The following is a 20101-nucleotide window of genomic DNA, read 5'->3' as shown; positions in this document are numbered from 1 at the left end:
GTCCAGAATCAGCAAACTCATAGACAGAAAGTAGAGTAATGGATGCCTGGGGTTGGGGAATGAATGGGGAGATGATGGCTAAGGAGTGCAGGGTTTCTTTTCAGGGTTGTGAAAATATTCTAAAATCAACTGTGGTGGCAGTTGCACAACTCTGTGAATATAGTGAAAGCCACTGAATTGTACACTTTAAATGGGTTAATTGTATGGTATATGAATTATAGCCCAATAAAGCTGTTTAGAAAAAAAACAAAGAAATACTTATTTAACAGGTATGTTGAAAGAGTAGGACTCACAGGGCACAGTCATAAATCATAAATTGTAAATTTATTACTCACCAGATAGTCTCAACTTGGTAATTAAGTATCTGTTGAATGAATACATTTTACTGTTGTAGGTGCTGGGGACACAGCCAGGGAAAAAACAAACAACCCTCTGCCCTCAATGGAGTTTGTATTTGAGAGGGACAAGCACTCTAATACCAAAACGGTGACATAATGTAGCACAACATGATAAAATACCGAATGAGTTCTACAAAGAAAAATAAAGCAGGGCACAGGCTTGGAGGGGAACAGGGTGGGTGGTCTGAGTTATGAACAGAGCAGTTAAGGAAGGACTCACTGAGGAGGTAACATGTGAGCAAAGACCCCACAGGGGTTTGGGAGCAAGGAGTGAAAATCTCTTGGGGGAGAAGCATTCCCAGCTCAGCAACACCAAGTACAAGTCCCTGTGATGCAAGAATGCCTGCCTGTTTCAGAACAGGAGAGTCTACAGGCCCACAGGGTAAGAACCAAAGTTTCCACTTCAAAGGTAAGACTGCGCCAACTCTTGCCCTAACCACGGGCGCATGCTGGAGGTAGCTGCCTGCCTGCAAGGGGTACTCTGGCCTGCTTTTTGGACTCACCTCCTCCCTTACATATTAGGTGCCGGAGCTAAAAGCCATTTCTGACCTCCTCCAGGGCTGAAGTGGAGCAGGAGGAAGAACAGGGAAGACACAAGCCCAAAGGTTCTTACTAGACTAGCAAAGTCAGAACTTGACTTCACATGCTCTGGTCCTACCAGATTTTAAAGAGGATGCTTTTCCTCAATGGATCCTTTTGAGGATTCTTTGGATACCCTGTGCCCAATACAACCAATGGTGGCTTCTCATGTACAGATCCTTTGACCAGGCTAAGGCACGTGATTCCAGCAGCTGATCACTCCCTCCTCAGACCTGAAGGAATCTGCTGATCCACTGACAGCCTGTCCTCCAGGGAAGTCCGTCTGCCCCTCCAGGTGGCCCCACTGGACATGTTCTAAGAGAATCCACCCATCCATGCCATGGCTCTTGCTCTATCTCAACCCATCTGGGTCACATACTAACAAACCCAAGGAGTACATGGTGATCCCAACACGTGAGTTAGGCTCTCTGCTCTATCGCCAAAGCAGCTAATAGCCTATCCCTTGTCCTTAAGACTTACTGGTCAGAAGGCAGGACACCAGTCTACTATGTCCCCTTTACTGCAGGAGACCCATAGCAAGCTCTTGAATCCCACCGAAACCTTTCACTAAGCTTGAGGGAAGAGGAAGAAATTTCCTCCATTCCTACTTAGGGTGGTGATAAGGGTTCACAGCACAACAGTAGCTCTCTTCAACGAAATTCTCCCTCAAACTCCAACAACCCAACCTACATAGCTTTGATGAGGATGAAATCTTTTTATAGTTATAGAACCACTTACATCTTTGTCTGACATCTCACTTTGGTATGTCATAGCTAATGAATCTTGATGAGTCAGCTAGAAACTTCCAAGTTATACTCATAAATCATTAGATTTCTGGTGCCAAGTAAATTTCTTTGCCAAATGGCAGAAACATAAGATGCTTTAAACAAAAAAGAACCATATAAAAAGATCCAATACAATTAAATATTATTCATAACATTCAATTGTGATACTTACATGACCATATTTTTTATTAGTAATAAATCATTGAAATTCAGTGAGTATGTCAAAACAAAGGATCTGGTCGAAATGAAGAACAGGTATTTCTAACCTCTTTAGAATAATCTTTTCTTTTAAATATTTTATTATGGAGTGTTTGACAAGGAAAAATATACAGTCATATAATGTCAAATACTGAGAATAGTTTGTAAATCTCCCACTAGTAGTTAATTTCTCAACTTCTAATTATGTTAAATCTTGCATTATGTATGTTGCGACTACACTGTTAATACATGTACAACTTCACAATTATTAAATACTCACAGTGAAGCATTCCCTTCATCACTTTGCAGTGAGCCTCTTTATCCCTATGAATGCTTTTGCACATTAAGTCTTTTGGGAGGCAAGTTTTATTGAGGTGTAATTCTATAAAAGTTGTGGGGTTTTTTTAATTCACAAATTTGAAGTGAACAATTTGATGAGTTTTTATAAATGAATACAGTTGTACAACCTCATCACCCCCAAAACTACCCTTGTGCCCTTTTGTAGTCAGTCGTCTCCTTCCATATCCTGGCAATCACTGATTTGTTTTCTATCACTAACAGTTTTTTGTCTTTTTTTTAGAAATTCACATAAATAGAATCATAACAATAGGTATTTATGCCTGGCTTCTTTCACTTAAAATAAAGCTTGTGAGATTCACCCTTGTTCTCCCCCCCCCCCGCATTTTATTGTTTTTTGCTTTTTGGGGGGGTTAATTAGGTTTATTTATTTATATACTTATTTTAACGGAGGTACTGGGGATTAAACCCAGGACCTTGTACATGCTAAGCACACACTCTTACCATTGAGCTATACCCTTCCCCCACCCTTGTTCTTGTGTGTAACAGCAGTTCACTCCTTTTTTTGGCTCAATAGTATTCCACTGTATGGATACACCACATCTGTTCATCAATTCACCAGTCAATGAACATACAGGTTGCTTTCAGTTTGGGCAATTATAAACAAAGCTGCTATGAACATTCACTTAAACTTTTCATAAAGATTTTGGTTCATTTCTCAGTACCTAGGAGAATAGCTGGGTCATCTGATAAGCATATCCTTAACTTTGTAAGAAACAAAAAAATCAGTTTTCCAAAGTGACTGCATTCCCACCAATGATGTGTGAGCTTTCCAGCTGCCCCCTACCTTTGCAAAACTTGACATTCATCAGTCTTTTGACTAGGTTATTTGTCTTTCTATCACCAAGCTGTAAATGTTCTTTACATATTCTGGATGCAAGTCCTTCACTGCATACAACGCTCATATAAATGTTCTGTATGATGTTAATATAACCACACCAATTTTCTTTTGGTTGCTATTTGACCAGTATAATTTTTCTATCATTTCACATTCAACGTAATAAGTTTTAGGTATGCCTCCTATAAACAGTAAGTAGTAGGATTTTAAATAACAACATGACAAAATCACAATTACTGTGATTACTGATATATTTGGACTTATTTCTACCACTATAATTTGTGATAATTTACCAAGCTAATTATTTGCTCCTTTTTCTCAACCTTTTTCCTGCCTTCTTTTAGCATCACAGAACTTTTTATATTCTCTTTTCCTTCTCTACTTCTAGTGGTTATCCTTAAATTTTTAAATTCATACTTGACAATTTTTCTAATAAAGTATAAAGCTGTTTGGTGTTCCTTTCCTCTTATCCCAAGACTGCATCACACTTTCTTTACCAAACACACCAAATCTTGAATTTTGTTCAGGATAGTTTGAGCTTTAGTAGTTTAAACTTGTATTTAAAATATTACAAATTTTAAATCTTTTAAGAATCAATATTAAATTTATCACCCTATTTTATCAGTGTCTGCACTCATCACCTATTCTTATATCTCATGTCTTCCCTTTGAATCTACTTTCCTTTGTTGTTGTTTTCTTTTTTCTTGGAGGGGTGTCATGTTTTAGACATATATCCTTTAGTTCTTTCAGTGAGGATATGCCAGCTCATTACTCTTTGTATGTCTGAAAATGTCCTACTTTGCCTTGACTCTTACAAAATAATTTGGCTGGATGTAAAACACAGGTTGACATTTATTTTCTTTCAGCAATTCTGCGAATACTCTTCTACAGATACTGTTGATGAAAAGAAGGCTGTTGTCTATCTGTTAATTAGCTGCAGGTCATCTTTTCTCTCTGAAGTATCTGTGATTTTCTTCTTCATGTTCTGCAATGTGTCCACGTGTAGTTATTTTTATTTACCCTGCTTATTATCCAGTGTCTTTCCAATCTGAACACTCATGTTTGTCTTTACTTCTAGAAAAATTTCAACCATTATTTCTTCAGACATTGCTTATCTGTTCTTCTCTACCCTCTTCTCTGTAACTGTTATAAGATGTATACTGGAGCCTCCCTTAAAGGCTATTTTATATGTTTTATCTGTGAAATCCTTCGTATATCAGTTAATTACGTTCAGCTGTAAACGTGGCTTAAAAAGACAGAGGAAGTCCAGGAGTGGACAGCAGCTCCACACCACCACCAGGGACCCAGGCACCTTCTGCTTTCCAGAAGGCCACATTCAGCAAATGCCTGCAGTTCCCAGTCACCATATAACTCTTCCACCTCCCATGCTGAGGGACTGTGTCCCATTAAAGGAAGGAAAAGTAGGGCAAAGGGTCAAACCATCCACATCTGTCCCATTTTAAAGGCCCTTCCCAAAAGTCCCACTTGGAAACTTATGTTTAAATCCCTTCACCACCACTAGCTACATGGGAGGTTGGGGAGACAGAGTTTTGACTTTGGTCATATTGCCACCCTGAACAAAACTCTATTCTATTAGAGAGGGAAGACAGAGAACAGACAAGAATGACTTGAATGGAAGGTTCTTTTATTCTTTCTCTTTCTTCCTCTGCCTCCCACTTCCTGTCTACCAATCCTCCAACCCTGTCTCACTCACCTTCTCCCTTTGGAGCAATTTCACTCACTTTCTTCACTCTGTCCCTCAGCCCCTGAGACCAGAACCAGGTCTCATGCTGGCAGTGAGGGGTTCCTGCTCCATGGTTGATATGGGAATTGTACACATTCAATCTCTAGGCCAGTTAGGGCTTGTCCATTTCCCAGTCACAGGCCAGATAATCGGGTCCATCCATCTCTTTAGGACCACACCTAGAAACAAGTCTCAATTCCAGCCAGTGGTTTACAGAAGTTTTTGGGTTTGGGTTTTGGGGTGTTTTTTTCCCAGATTTTTTTCAGGAGCAAAGAACACCACTCATCTCCTGGCCTCCAGCAATAAGCTTAGGCCAGGTCCCCATCATCAGCAGAGTATGTTTAGACCCAAATACTTACAGGAGCTAAACTCATAGGCTGTCACAAACTTTAATACCCAGAGTCCAGCAGGCCCTCACCACTTACATTTCTATTCTACATTCCTAAGCCCAGCTGTGCCCTTTCATTCACTTATTTTTTATATATGTATTTTATCCATTTTGCTGTGTATCTGGATCAAACTGGATGTCTCAATGAAGGAATTCAGTTATTTTATCTAGAAGATCTCTTAAATTCAGATTGTTTTATGATGTTAAAGATTCAAAATAAAAGAAAGAAAACAATGTATAGCTTCATATTAATACTATTTGTTTCCAGTCATCTATCATTCTGTTTGACGACTTGCAGCTGCCTTTCCTATGGTGGGTATTCTCCAGCACAGATGCAAGAAACAGCAGGCCTTCCTGGCTGCTGGATAGGGACTTATGACCACTCCAGGCTCTGAATTTCAGTTTAACAAGGAAAAAGGAGAAACAGGAAAAAAATCTATTTTGATGACGGATGCTAACAACTACTTCTAGTTTCCAAAGGCAGCTTCTAGTGGTAGCATCCTCCATCTACTCTTGGTGGTACCAGGGATGCATTCAGTGCCTAGCAGTGGAGGTAGATGTTTCTTCAACAGACGGGCTCTGCAGCAGAGTTTGGGGTATGGACAGTCTTTGGACCTCCCAGGGAGTCTGTGATGTAAATAAACTTGTTTCATGCTTATATTAGCCTCAGTGGGTTTCTTCTGTTTAAACCTATGAACGTAAAAACTTTGTGATGTAATCAATAATGTTCATATTTGGCTTCTTTGAAAAGATGTGAAAAAAGCTCTGAAAAGCACATGTAATTTTTTTTAATAAAGGTGTTCAAAGGAAGAATAATTCATCTTTGTGAGTGTTACCTTTCCCCCAACCAGAGGCAAAATGTGCATCTTTCCAGTCTGACAATCCTTCACCGAGGAAACGATGAGGCAGGTGCCACAGAGAACAACCAGGCGTTCAGCCCACTTATGCAGCTGGGTCTTTCCCTTGCGTACATTATAGATGCCAGACAGAAGGATTCGATCCAGATGATCCATCTGGCATGGTTTTTCTGAAAGAGAACAGTACTTAAGGAGCCAGCATTAAGTAGTACAAGAATACTGAAAGGGAAAAAGAAAGTATTACATGTCAACATTATAAAATAAGATCTTGGTCCTAAAACGTCATCCATTACTGAAGTTATATAATGGGAGTACTGTGAATTCTGGTCTAGAGAGCAACATGTTATTCTGGATGCCATTGTTAAAACTTCTTCCAACAGCCTTATCTCCCATGAACACAGAGAAACGCAGTATGACAGAGTAGTTAAGATCATGGACTTGAGAGTCAGACATTCAAACATGAGTTTGAATCCTGGTTCTGTCACTTATTTGTTTCTTTGAACTACATAATCTCATTGACCTTGCCTTTTCTCATTTATACAGTCTGGGGTCTTAATACTACCTACCTCCAGAGGGTTCTTATAAAAAACTCAGATAATGAATGTAAAGTACTAAGCATAGTTTTAGATACAAAAGAAGTATGGAATAAACGACAGCCGCTATTATTTTGCTTAGTCTATTCTAGAAGGAAGAAATTAATAATTAGTTCTCTACACAATCCTCCATCTTTTGGCTCTTTTGTGAGGAAAAGCTTACGGCTGATATTTTAGTCAACTATCCCAATCACGGTGGCAGAAGCTGATAGGTGCACACAAGAGCTTTTCTATCTTTTAGCACCTTACCTCCATTAAACATCTTTATATGACTGAGATACAGTGAGCAGAACAGAGCATTATGACAGAAGAGATGTTCTTGGTTTATTAAAGCACTACTGAAAACAGATAGTAACTCTACACAGAAATGAACAAAAAAAAAGAAAAGTTCAACAAATGAACAGAAGCAGCAACAGTACGAGGTGATGCAAACAGCAATAAGCTAGGAACTGGGGAAATGGGCTGTACTTGGTATTACTACATAATTGATTATGGAACCCTGGGCATCAATTTGCCCTTTTAACTATATGTTTCCCATATAAAAAATAAGGAAATGGGCTAGTTTTCTTCAAAGCTTTACAGCTTTGTATGTTAATACCAGATGTAGTGGAGGGCCACTTCTCCTTCTATTCTAGGCCAATCCTTTCTAAATTCCAAAATTCTAAATTCCACCTTCCTTGGGGAAGTGGGTTCTTCTTTTTTCTCACGCTTCAACTCCACCCTCCCTATTGTTTCTATCAGAGCTACAAGGGCATTCAAGTTCTCTCCCACTTCCTCTCAGTCTCAACTGGAGAACTCCTTTAGTTCAGGAATTCTCCAATTTCTATGTGCCTAAGGATTATCTGAGAATTACTTTAAAATGCAGACGCCTCAATCTACCCACAGAGAGTCTAATTCAGATGGAACACAGGAAAAATATATTTTTTTAACAAGTATCCTAAGTGATTTAAATGCAGATGGCCCACAAACCATATTTTGAGAAACTGTATAAGTTTACCCTTTTGAGGCTCTTCTCAAAGAACTAAAACTAAAACTATAAAACTCTTAAAAGAAAACATAGGAATAAATCTTGTGACTTTAGATTAGGCAATGGTTTCTTAGATATCAACATAAAAAGTACAAGTGACAAAAAAGAAAATATAAATCAGACTTCATCAAAAATAAAGTATTGTGTGTCAACAGACACCATCAAGAAGGTAAAAAGATGACTCACAAAACAGGAGAGAATATCTGTAAATCATAAAGCTAGAAAGAAATGTGTATCCAAAATAAAGAACTATTACAATTCAGCAATAAAAAGACAACCCAATTAAAAAATGGGCAAAGGATTTGAATAGGTATTTCTCCAAAGAAGATACACAAAAGGCCAAAAGCACATGAAAAGACGCTCAACGTCATTAGTTAAGAGATATTAGAGAAATGTTAATCAAAACCACAAGATACCAGTTCACACCCACTAGGATGACTATAATCAAAAAAGATAAGCAATAACAAGTGCTGGTAGAAAAGTAGAGAAATTAGAACCCTTGTGGCTGGTAGAATTATAAAATGGTACAATCACTTTGGAAAACAATCTGACAGGTCCCTAAAATTTAAACCCAGAGTCACCATATGATCCAGCAATTTCACTCCTACATCTATATTCAAGAGAACCGAAAACATATGTACATACCAAAACTTGTACATGAATGTTCATAGTAGCATTATTTCTAATAGCCAAAATGCGGAATCAAATGTCTGCCCATCAACTGATGAGTGCATAAACAAAATGTTGCATATGAACACAACGGAATACTATTCAGCCATGAAAAGAAATGAAGTACAGCCATGAAAAGAAATGAAGTACTGATACATGTTACAAAATGGATGAACCTTGAAAACATGCTGAGTAAAGAAGCCAGCCACAGAAAGCCAGGTATGTATGATTCCATTCATTTGAACTGTTCAGAACAGGCAAATCTATAGACAGAATGTAGATTCATGGTTGCCAGGCGCTGTGGGAGTAGGGAATGGGGAATAACTTCCATGGATATGGGGTCTCATTTTACGGTGGTGACAATATTCTAAAATTAAACAGTGGAGATGGCTGTACAACTCTCCAAATACACTAAAAACCACTGAATTGTACACTTTTAAAGGGTATTTCTATGGTATGTGAATTATATCCCAATAAAGTTGTTATTTTTTAATAAATCTCATCATTCTTCCCAAATCTGCTATTCAATTTATATTCCCCATCCTGGTTAACAGCATCACCTACTAAAGTTGGCTAAATTATACAAAAATAGGACTTCATTATAGCTTATCATGCTTCCACACTGCCTAACAGTCTAAACAGTTTAAAGTTTATGTAAAAAGATCAGATCAATTGTTAAATCAATTGATGTAAAAGTCTCTGTGTCTCTTTTATCTCGTCCTTGTTTCTTTATATTTTATTACAGAGAAAACTCCTAAATCTATCCATCACCACTCCCAGAAGAAAACATTCAATTTTGAAGGAGGTAAGTTATTTATATATGAGATAACATGCTGTTTTATTATTGATTTTGAAGGTTCTTCTACATATTCAGAGTGCCTCATGTCTCTAGTCTTCTGAAAGTGGTAAAAAGCAGAATGAGGAAGTTCCAGTAAGTATTTGGAATGTCTAATAGTTCTAATTAAAAAACAGATTTACAATTTTGAAAGCCAAGATTCTAAGTGGAAAATAAGGGATAATTTTAATTTCCTTATATATTTATACTTCTAGATTTCTCTAAAGAAAATGGATTGCTTTTATAATTAAAAAGCTTCTAAAAAAAGAATCAAGGACAACCCCGCAGCAATGAGTACTTCTATTGCCCACAGTATAATCTTTAAATATCATTTTTCATTAATATGAACCAGGAATCCTTAGAAAAATAATCTATTCCAGGTCTGAGTCAGAAGATGAAAAGATCAGATGAGGACATATTGTTATGCAGGAAATTAATGTAAAATCCAGAATGCTATCAAAGACTACTGGGTTCATGTTGGAAGGACATAGAAGTCAACCTGAAAGAGCTCCCACTAGCTGACATGGGACAAATTGAACATTAGAAAGAAGAACGGCTGCAAAGAATTAAAACAAATATATACAGGCCCATGAGATCATGATGATACTCAAAACAGACAATAAAAAATGAAGTCACACATAATATAAATTATGAATAAAAACTGAAAGGCAAAGCAATACAGCTTCTAGAAAATAATAAAGGGAAAGATTTATGTTGGACTATATTAAAATGAAGTACTTCTTTTAATCAAAAGACATCATTAAGGTTCTGGTCTGAGTGAGACAGAGAAAGCACTCCACCCTGTCTCTCCCACTGAACTCCCCTATAAAACCTGGACAGCATACCTGGAGCAGCTAGACAAGGACTTCGAAAAGCAAAGAGCAGTAAGCAGATTAGGGAAGAACACAATTCAAAACACCACCTGACCAGTGGTGAGTTTACAATTTTCCCCTCCTCTGACATGCCCTAGCCAGGACTTGAGAAAGCCCAGAAGTGGGCCCTGGTGCGGACAGAGAGCTCTAGAAGGAGACCTCAAGTTCTGTCTTGAGGAGTAGAAAAGGGGTCTTTCGATGCTCAGAGAGAATGGGAGAAATTATTCATTTTTCTTCACTTTTTCAAGTCCCAGTCCCCAAGAGTGGCTACAAGGGTGGGGGACACAGGCACCTAAAACCCTAAGGGGGGTGACCTTTGCTCTCTGACTGGAAAATCTGCGGTCCCAAGAGAATGGATGAAATCCACTACACTTTCTGTCCCCTCCTGCCACTGGGCCCTGGAGTGTGGGCACTGATGTGGTGAGAGCCCAACAGAGTTGGTGAAATAATGCCCCAGGAGACTGAGAAGAGAAAGGAGCTCAGGAAAACAATCCCATAAAGTTGTCCATGAACTCCTGGGCTCACCCCTGAAGTACACAAGTGTGAATGTGATCCCAAGCAGCATGCCAGAAACTCTGAAACTGAAACTAAGGGACAGAACCACAGGGAGAGAAGAAAGAGTGCAGGGCTGAAAAATAATCTGAAGAAATAATAGGCGAAAACTTCCCAAATGAAAGAAATGAATAAACACAGACTCAAGAAGCTCGGCAAACTCCAAACAGGCTAAAACTGAAAGAAATTCAAGCCCAGGTACTTCATAATCAAACTGCTGAAAATTAAAGACAAAGAAAAAGTCTTGAAAGAACTCAGAGAAGCACTATTCCTTTTTATATCCTTCATTATACTATATATATATCGGAATCACAGCTTAAGTGACTGCAGGAAGGGTGCACAGGAGCTCTCTGTACTATTTTTCCAACTGCTGTGAAAATCTAAAGCTAGTTCAAATAAAAAGTTAAACAGACAAATAAATAAATATTGGCTGACATATTCTGAAGTAAATGAAACATTCACTTACATTTAAAAAATAAAGCAGGAAACCTCAAAACAAATTTCAAACTTGCAATAGCCTCCCCCCACACACACAACACAAAAACACACTGCTATTTGAAGCATTTCAGCAGAAAATTTGTGAAGCAGTGGTGGCTAAGCAATCCTACCATCTGGTTTCATGACCCTGTACAAGTCTTCTTTTATCTTTATGCCTTAGTTTCCCAAGTTAAAGACCGAGGAGTCTGCTTGGATGATCCCTAGTCTTTACCAGTTCTCACATTATATGGATTCCTCCTACTCCTCTAAACTCTTTCTCCAACAACTAAATGGTGGAGTATCTTAGAGGTTGAGAGGATGAGATTTAGAACCAGATAGGCTTTTCGGCTCCAAGCTCTGCTATTTGACTGGGGCAAGTTAAAATCTCTCTGGAGTAGTATTACTCACCTATATGGCTGTAAGGATTAAGTGAGAAAAGGTATGTAGTGTGCTCGGCACATTAGGAAGTACTCAGCACACAGTAAGGGTATAAAACAAATGCTGGTTGTTAAAATGAAAAGTCCTGCATTAAGCCCCCTTCTTTTCCTATATATAAGTATTCTTTTCAAGATAATCTTAACCACTTCCACAGCTTTAACCCTCCCATGTACCTGACTCCCAGATCTGCATTTCCAAGTCACCTTTTTCCACATTTCCACATTTCCAGTCACCTGCCAGGTATCTCCCACTGGATGTTTACCACAACTTAAAATTAAACATGCCTAAAACCAAGTCATCACCATCCTTGCAAACCGGATCCTTCTCACAACTCAAGTCCTGTCACACTCCCAAAGCCGCCAGGCTCAAAACTGCAGAGTCAGCTTTGCCTCTTAGTTCCCCTCCTCAACTCCCTTTTCCTGTCACCCATCAACATCGACTGATTATTCCTTCAAAGACTCTCATATGAACAATTCCTTCCCATTCCCTAGTTCAGATCCCTGATAATTCACACCTAAATTATTATCCAGTCCGGCACCCAATTCATCTTTCTTTGGCCCACTTGGATCCCATCACTTCCCGCTACCATCTGCCAAGTGAAGGCTAAACTCATGATGCTACGCCCAAGGCCCAGAACAATCTAGACTCAAAGTATCTGTGACTCACAGAACATGCACTGAAATGCCTAATTCCCCACCTCTGTCCTCCTTTCCCTTTCTGCTTATTGAAATTCTGTCAATTTTTAAAGAACCAACTCAAACACTACTTCTCCAGAAAGACTTCTCTGATTCCAGGGATCTCCAATTTTCCAGAGAAGAACAATGATAGGGAACTTCCCTATCAGCTATCAAAATCTATCAGATAAGTGTACTAATAAAACCAGTATTGGTATTAGTATAAGACAAATAGATCAATGTAACAGGATAGAGTTCAAAAACAGACCCCTGTCTGCATAGCAACTTAATAAAGATGATGCTTCAAATCAGCAGGAAAAGGATGAGCTATTCCTAAATGTTGGGACAATTAGCTATCAATAGAGAAAGAAGAAAAGTTAAATCCTTACCTCTTACCACATTTTAAAAATATAAAAGTACTAGAAGAAAAAAAAGTACTGGAAGAAAAAAATGTACTGGAAGAAAATACAGAGGATGTTTATGACTTAGGATAGGAAGGAATGTAAATGCATTAAAGGAAAAGATTGACTAAATCTGATTAAATAAAACTTCTGCACACAAAAAAAGGAAACAAAATTAAAAAACAAGTTACAGGCTGCAAAAAAATTTTGTCACAAATACAGTATCCAAAGGATGTATATTCAGAATATATACAAAAGCCCTTTAGATAACTATGAAAAAAGATAAACAATAGAAATATCAATGGGTAATTCAAAGAAGAAGAAACCTAAAGATCCAATATAAATATGAAACAATATTCAACCACAGCAGTAATCAAGGAAACAAAATTAAAACAATGAGACCATCATTTTATCCATCAGATTAGTAAAAATTTTAAATGCTAATAATATTAAAAGGTGATATTGTCAGCAAAGGGGTGCTTTGATATACTGATCGGATATATATTTGTTTTGCAGTAGTAACTATTAATATTTTTATTAATATCTTAAATGTGAATATCCTATGACCCAATAATTTCATGTTTAGTGATCTACTCTGGTGAAATGCAGGTGCACAAAAATGCAACTTTACTACAATGCTGTTTGTAAAAGTAAAAAACTGGAAATAATGTAAATGTCCATCACCAGGAAAACTGTTATATAAACTATAACTCAATACCTCATAACTTAGAGAAATGCATATAGAAGACAGTAAAGGAAGGATCTCCAAAACACTGTTGGGAGAAAAAAGCATGAAGACCAACACCAAATGATACCACTTATATAAATGAAACTGATTTCCGCAAATACATATTAGATAGGAACAAAAGAAAATTCTGAAAAGGTATATACCAAATTGATTGTTACATCATAATTATCATATTATATATCACTGCTTAATAGATAACTACTTAGTATATACCTGTATTGACTCAAAAGTTCTATTTGTAGGAATCCTCCTCCCTCTACCCTTGGAGGTCAGCCATTCTCTTGACTTTCATAATTATCATTTCCTTGTTTTCTTTATATATTTGCTACTTTTGCATTAGTTATAGCAGCTTACTTGTAACAAAAAGAATATACTGGTTCAAACACAACAGATTTTTAATTCTCTGCTGGGGTGGGCACTGTGGGTTGCACCTGGGGTCAACTCTGTCAAGAAACTCAGGCTAACGGCTCTGCCATTTTCAACACATGACTTCAAATACTGCTGTGATGACTGCCTTTCTAGCTACAGAAGAGCACGAAGAAGCATGCACGAGGTTTTAGGATCCAAGTGTAAAAGTGGCACACAACAATTCCACTCCAAACCACTGAAGAAAACATTGTCACAGGTGCAAACCTAACCGCAGGAAAGACTGGGAAATGAGGTATATGACTGGGCAGTCACTTGTCCAACTCTAAGTCTTATTACAGAAGAAGGAAAGGACAGATCTGGATGGACAGATACTAGTAAGTCACACATCTCTGAACAACATGGCTGAGTTTTGCCTGCCTGTTTTTGAACTTTAAGTGAACAGAAACATACTATGTGATTCTTCTGTATCTGGGTTCTTTTGTTTGTGTTTATGCTCCTTGGATGAAACTGCCTCAAACAACATGCACAGAGAATATAGGTCAGAAAGAAATGCTCAGGCTGGGTGTTATGCTACCTAAGGTATTCAGTCCCAGAACTACACCTTCACTAGCAAATCACATTTTCTAGACTCCATTTCCTCACACATAGTAAGAAGCTGATTAATGGGCTCTCTTAATCTCTGTGATCAATCACCTTTAGTCACATGTTATTTCCACGGCTTGAGCCAGTCATTCCACTCATAGCCACCCCCACCCCCCCAAGCAAGTTGATAACTAGCATTTGCATAAGGGCCACCTGGAGTACCACGTACTTTTTCTTTCCAGCAAACACTGCAAAATTAACTGGTTTGAACTTGGGCCCTTCTGACATTATATTCTAACTAAATTAACTCACCAAAAACTCAACGCATGAAATACTGAAAGCGGATTATAAGCTATTTGCTTCAAAGAGAATACTTCAAATTCTTTAATACTCCTCTCTTCAAAAGGTGGGGCCTAATTCCCCTCCCTATAGTGTGGGCTATATTTGATGACTCAGTTCTAATAAACAGAAAGTGGTAAAGATGATGGAGACTTATGAGGCTAGGTCATAAAAAACACTGAGGCCTCCGTGTGTGCGTGTGCTTGTGCATGTGTCTCATCACTGGGAGCAGCTAGCTACCACACCACAAAGATACTTGGGCAGCCTTATAGAGAGGTCCACATAGCAAGAAACTGAGGTCTCCTGCTAAAAGCTGATGAGGAACTGAGGCCTTCTACCAACAGAACTATGAGTGAGGCATGTTATTAGGAGTGAGTATTCCAGCTTCACTCAAGTCTTCAGATGACTACAGCTTCAGCCATCATAGAGACTACTATCTCATGAGACCCAAGTCAGAACCATCCAGCTAAATTACTCCTGGATGTCCAACCCACAGAAACTGTATGAGATAATAAATATTTATTATCATTTTAAGTCACTAAGTTTTGAGGCAATTTGTTACACAGCCAAAAGATAATATCCTTATCTACATATTTTTTTTCCTTTTTACCTTTTACTTCTGGTGTCATATACATATATTGCCTATTTTCAAAAATAACTAGCTTTAAAAACCTCTTTCTCAATCATAATTTTCTCACTCAAATTATATTAGATTCGCTAAATTAGAGCTCACTTTTGGAAATGTTCTCTGTAAAAGACTTCCCCCCAAAATACAGTAAATTCTACAAACTGGTACTCTTTTAGACTCTACTGAAAGTATCCTCTTAAGGGAATATTAAGATCCTGGGCATGCTATTATTTATCTGGTGGGTGGGGTTATACAAATTAATGGAATCATGCCAACCATTGTGCAGTGTAACTGACTACATATGCAATCTCACTGGTTAAAAAGGAGCTCGCCGGCACACCAAGGCTCAACTTCCACCCCAGAATGAAAACATGTAATGAAGAACGCCTGTTCAATTACAATCAGATAAGGAGCGTGTTACTCTCCCAGATTTATTTTTTTAACCAAGCTTTATAGTAACAGATGGGTTGTATTCCTCAAATTAGTCTTAAAAGATTTTCCTCAGATTTAACGTCAACCTAGCAACTATTCTCCTTCCATGAACTAGCAAAGGAGAGAAATTAAAGGAAATAAAATAAAATGAAACCAACTTTCAAGAAACAACATGTCAGAAAATATTATTGTGATGAAAAATTATACATAAAATCTTATGTGAAGTACAGTTAATAAAACTGGCTTGTGACACTGTGTCACAGGAGTTGTATCAAGCATACAGAAATTAAATCAATAATTTGAAGAATGAGAGCAGGGACTCTTAGTAAATAGTTATGCCTACCTACACTAATTATTTAGTTATCAGTTCAATTGTTTGATAAGTGGGTCATATTAACTCAAAACTGTAAGGTGTTAAATGACTGTCACTTATTAGCTGTCTGATCTTGATCAAGTTATTTAATTCCTCTGTCTCAGTTTGCTAATCTATAAAATGAGGTAACAATTTCTAGAGCATAAGGTGACTATAAATGAGTAAACTGGGTAATTCATAAGCATAAAAGTATATAGTAAGCACTCAAAAAATGGTACTTAGTAGTTGTATTAGGAGACTATGTATATTTGGAAAGTAACATTCAGAAAGTATCTGATTTCATTAAATATAAATTTATTACTAAAGTGATGAGGTGAAAAATAGTCAATAGGAGAAAAATGCACCAAAAGAGAAGAGAAAGTAAAAAATCCTAGATTCAACAATATACACATTTAGCAGATGTGTTCATTAAATATTAAGTCATATATGACAATAACCACCTACTTCTCAATATTCTTCAAATATCCAAAAGTTCATGGACTTTATAAGGAACCTTAAAATATAACTGATACTAAAGCATGATTTGATCAAGATGCTGGCAAAAGTATACAATAATCCCGTAAGTTAGCAAAACACTAGAATAAAAAGAGTAAAAATAAAAAGGGAAAATTGTTTTTGCTGTTGTTTTTTAATTAATTCGTTGATTGGCTTAAAAACAGCTTTTGACAAAAAAAAAAACTTTTAAAAGGTTGAAGACAGAGGTACAAATGATCAATTAAAAGCAGTTAACACATTCACAAAGCCATTGATAAATTCTTACCACCATAAAAACGAAGCATGCAGCCGAGGTCAGGATTGGCAGCCTCCTCCTGTATGCGCACAGGGTCGTCAAACCCCAGCCTGGATAAGTAATCGTAAACAATCTGAAGAGGTCGTTCTGTAGGTTCCAGTCTCCTGCTTACACAAGTGAAAAGAAAAATATTTGGTAATTAATAAAAATGCTTCATTTAATTTTTTAAATCTTTTAACATGCTCTACATTTTTACTTCTACATCAAGATTTTCTTTAATATCATATGATACAACTAACCCAAACAATTGGTGCTCAAAGTTTTTGGTCTTGGCAACTCTCGATAGTCTGTGAGGCACCCAAAAAGCTTTTGTTTACATGGGGTGTATCTATTGATATTTACTGAGTTAGAAGGTAAAATTAAGAATTTCTAAACATTTACTCATTTTTTAATAACAATAAACCCATTATATGTTAACAAGTATTTTTTGAAAACTGTATTTTCAAAATAAAACAAATTTAATGAGAAGATTGACACTGTTTTACATTTTTGTAAATCTCTTTAATAGCTGGTTTAATGGAAGACACCTAGATTCTCAGATTTGCTTCTACATTCAATCTATTGTAATATTATGTTATGTAGCCTCTAGAAAACTCCACTGTATACTCATGAGACTGAGAGTTAGAAGAAAATTAATATCTCATTATTATAATGAAATAGTTTTGACTTCATGCACCTCTTCAAAAAGTCCCAGGGATCCCCCAAAAGGTCCTTTGAGACTTTCTCATCCAAACTTTAAGGCATCGAAATTATGAGATATAAAAGATTATACCTGGCCATAAATTATTTCATATAAGCTACACACACAATTACAGACGGAGACTTTGGGTTGCCTACTACATTCTATATATTTCCTCTGGCTTCATAGATGATTTTTCCATAAAAATCAGGAATGAATTGCCCAATAATTCCCCAGAAATCACTCTACTACATGGTCCTGACTGAAAACTAGGTAAAACCATAATGTCAGTAAATCTTTTGTGGCCTCTGGTGACACCACATAATTTAAATCACACAGACTTAAGATAGCTCTTTTACAATTATTTTATCAGAAAGCAAACAGTCGTAAATATAGCAGCTAAGAGTATGAACTCCAAAAGTCAGACTGTCTGGGTTTGAGTGTCACTTCTGCCACTTACTAGCTGCATACCCCTGGACAAGTTATTTAACCTGGTTGCCTTAAATTCCTCATTAGTATAATGAGAATAACAGTAGTGCCTAACTCACAGAGTTGTTATTAAAAGTATTTATTTGTTTAAAATAAGATATCATATAGTATACATGCTTATTTAACAAAGTATTTCCCACGTAGTAGTGTTCAATAACACATTGATAATTATTCAAAAAAACTCTTAGGACTGGAATAAAATTTTAATTAGAATAAAAATACAGTATCTCCCCCATCTGAAACAACAATCAAAAAACAAGTACAGGAGAGGGAGAGGGTATAGCTCAGAGGTAGAGTGCATGCTTAGCTTGTACAAGGTCTTGGGTTCAATCCCCAGTACCTCCATTAAATAAATAAATACACCTAATTCCCCCCTCCTCAAAAAAAAAACAATAAATTAAGAAGTATAGGAAAACCTATGTGTTCAAAAGGTCTTGAAGAACGTTATTCTTTATGTCTTAAAAGAATTGTTTAGAAAATTTAAGACTTGTATTAACTAAAAGAAACACGATACACTTCCCATCATGGCAAAAAGATATGAAGGACCTCTGTGTTCTCTGGTTAAAGAATCTGAAAGTACTGTTGGCCACAAAATTTAAGTAAAAAATAACATGAAATGGGAACACTACAAAGACGAATATAAACAACTGTATCAATATGGTAGTTTAGGAATGGAAACCATATTGATGAGCATGAAGAAACAAAAATTAAGCCATCACCCGGCCCCTCCTGACTGCTCAGTTCTGACTTTTAGCTTCCATAAACTCAGAACTACTACATAGGGAACGACGAAAGAACTAAAACCCTACAAAGACCAATAAATATTGAATTTAATAGAAACAGAAAATAAACTTCAGAATAAAAATACCAGTTACAATTAATCTCTAGTCAAATAAAATAAAAATTCTCAAAGGGCTGTGACAATATTAGGCAGCTTCCCAGTACAACGGTAGAATTCTTCTAAAAAGGATGCATTTTAAGAGAATTGTAATAAAATACATCCTGGAGGGGTCAATTAGCCATGTAATCTGAAGACTGCCTAAAGGATTAACTTGAAGACAAGGTGACCAAGGGCATAAAGAGCTGTCTCTATCTTCCAATGTTGGAAAGGATTAGAGTTACTCTAGACTGCCCCAAAGAATCGGACCGGAACCAACAAGAAAAAGTTGCACAGGTAAACTTGGATTAAAAATGAGGAAGAACCTTAATAATTAGAGATGCCCAATAATGAAACAGACTGCCTCTTAGAATAACTCACAGAGAGCTAGAGAGCCATCTGTCACAGAAATTTTAGAAGAGTTTCCTCTTCTAAAGAAGAATCAAGTTTGGCCAGATGATCTTTAGGGACTTTTAGAATTCAAGGGTCTGTGAGGTATCCAAGACACCAACCTAACACAATTCAAATTTTACCTGAACAGTGCTATTATTTCTGGATACAGAATTCAATGTAAATATAATTCCATAAATGATCACATATTCAAAACCAAGAAATAGTTTTTTCAGGCCAAATCCTACTAGCTCAATTTTTCTCTTCCTCCCTAGAAAACCAAGAGAAGTGGAAACATCCTAATTCTGACATATTTTACATAATCAAATTTCCTGGTCTAAAAAGGCTCTCTCGATTTTGGAAACCATTTTTATATATTTCTACCTAGACAGTATTTTCCCTGGTGGGAGGAAAAAAAAAATCAAGAGATTCTTAACATCTGCTCTTATTAATTTAGCATAAATGAGCAAACAAGAAATATTTCAAGAACTGCAAAAACAAGTAAAACAAGAGACTAATTCCATTTACTCATTAAACTCATCTGCTTAAGAGAGTAGAGAGTACTGGGGGAGGGAAAAGCTGTAATATGCTTACAGATCAATTTTGTGTTTCAAAGTTCCAAAAGTTTAACAGGTGGCTAATTAGCTATTTGTTAAATCTCTCACAAATCAAAAGAAATGTATATAGTGCCAAACAGGTGTAGGAGAGAGTAATGCTGGCAAT

General features: G+C 36.9%; 1 protein-coding gene across 1 annotated transcript in view; it reads right to left on the bottom strand.

The window, feature by feature from the left end:
* Positions 1-20101, bottom strand: part of PHLPP2 (PH domain and leucine rich repeat protein phosphatase 2) — a 63288-nt gene that overhangs the window by 30856 nt on the left and 12331 nt on the right. The window contains exons 3-4 of the mRNA XM_032486674.1: positions 16914-17047; positions 6124-6314 (exon numbers count right to left, since the gene is read on the bottom strand). Of these exons, the coding sequence (XP_032342565.1) occupies positions 6124-6314; positions 16914-17047 (325 nt within the window). The remainder of the gene's footprint in view (positions 1-6123; positions 6315-16913; positions 17048-20101) is intronic.

The sequence above is a fragment of the Camelus ferus genome, chromosome 9 (assembly GCF_009834535.1).
Source record: "Camelus ferus isolate YT-003-E chromosome 9, BCGSAC_Cfer_1.0, whole genome shotgun sequence".
Taxonomy (NCBI): Eukaryota; Metazoa; Chordata; class Mammalia; order Artiodactyla; family Camelidae; genus Camelus; species Camelus ferus.
The sequence above is the reverse complement of the archived record's forward strand: the minus strand, read 5'-3'. Positions and strand labels throughout refer to the sequence as shown.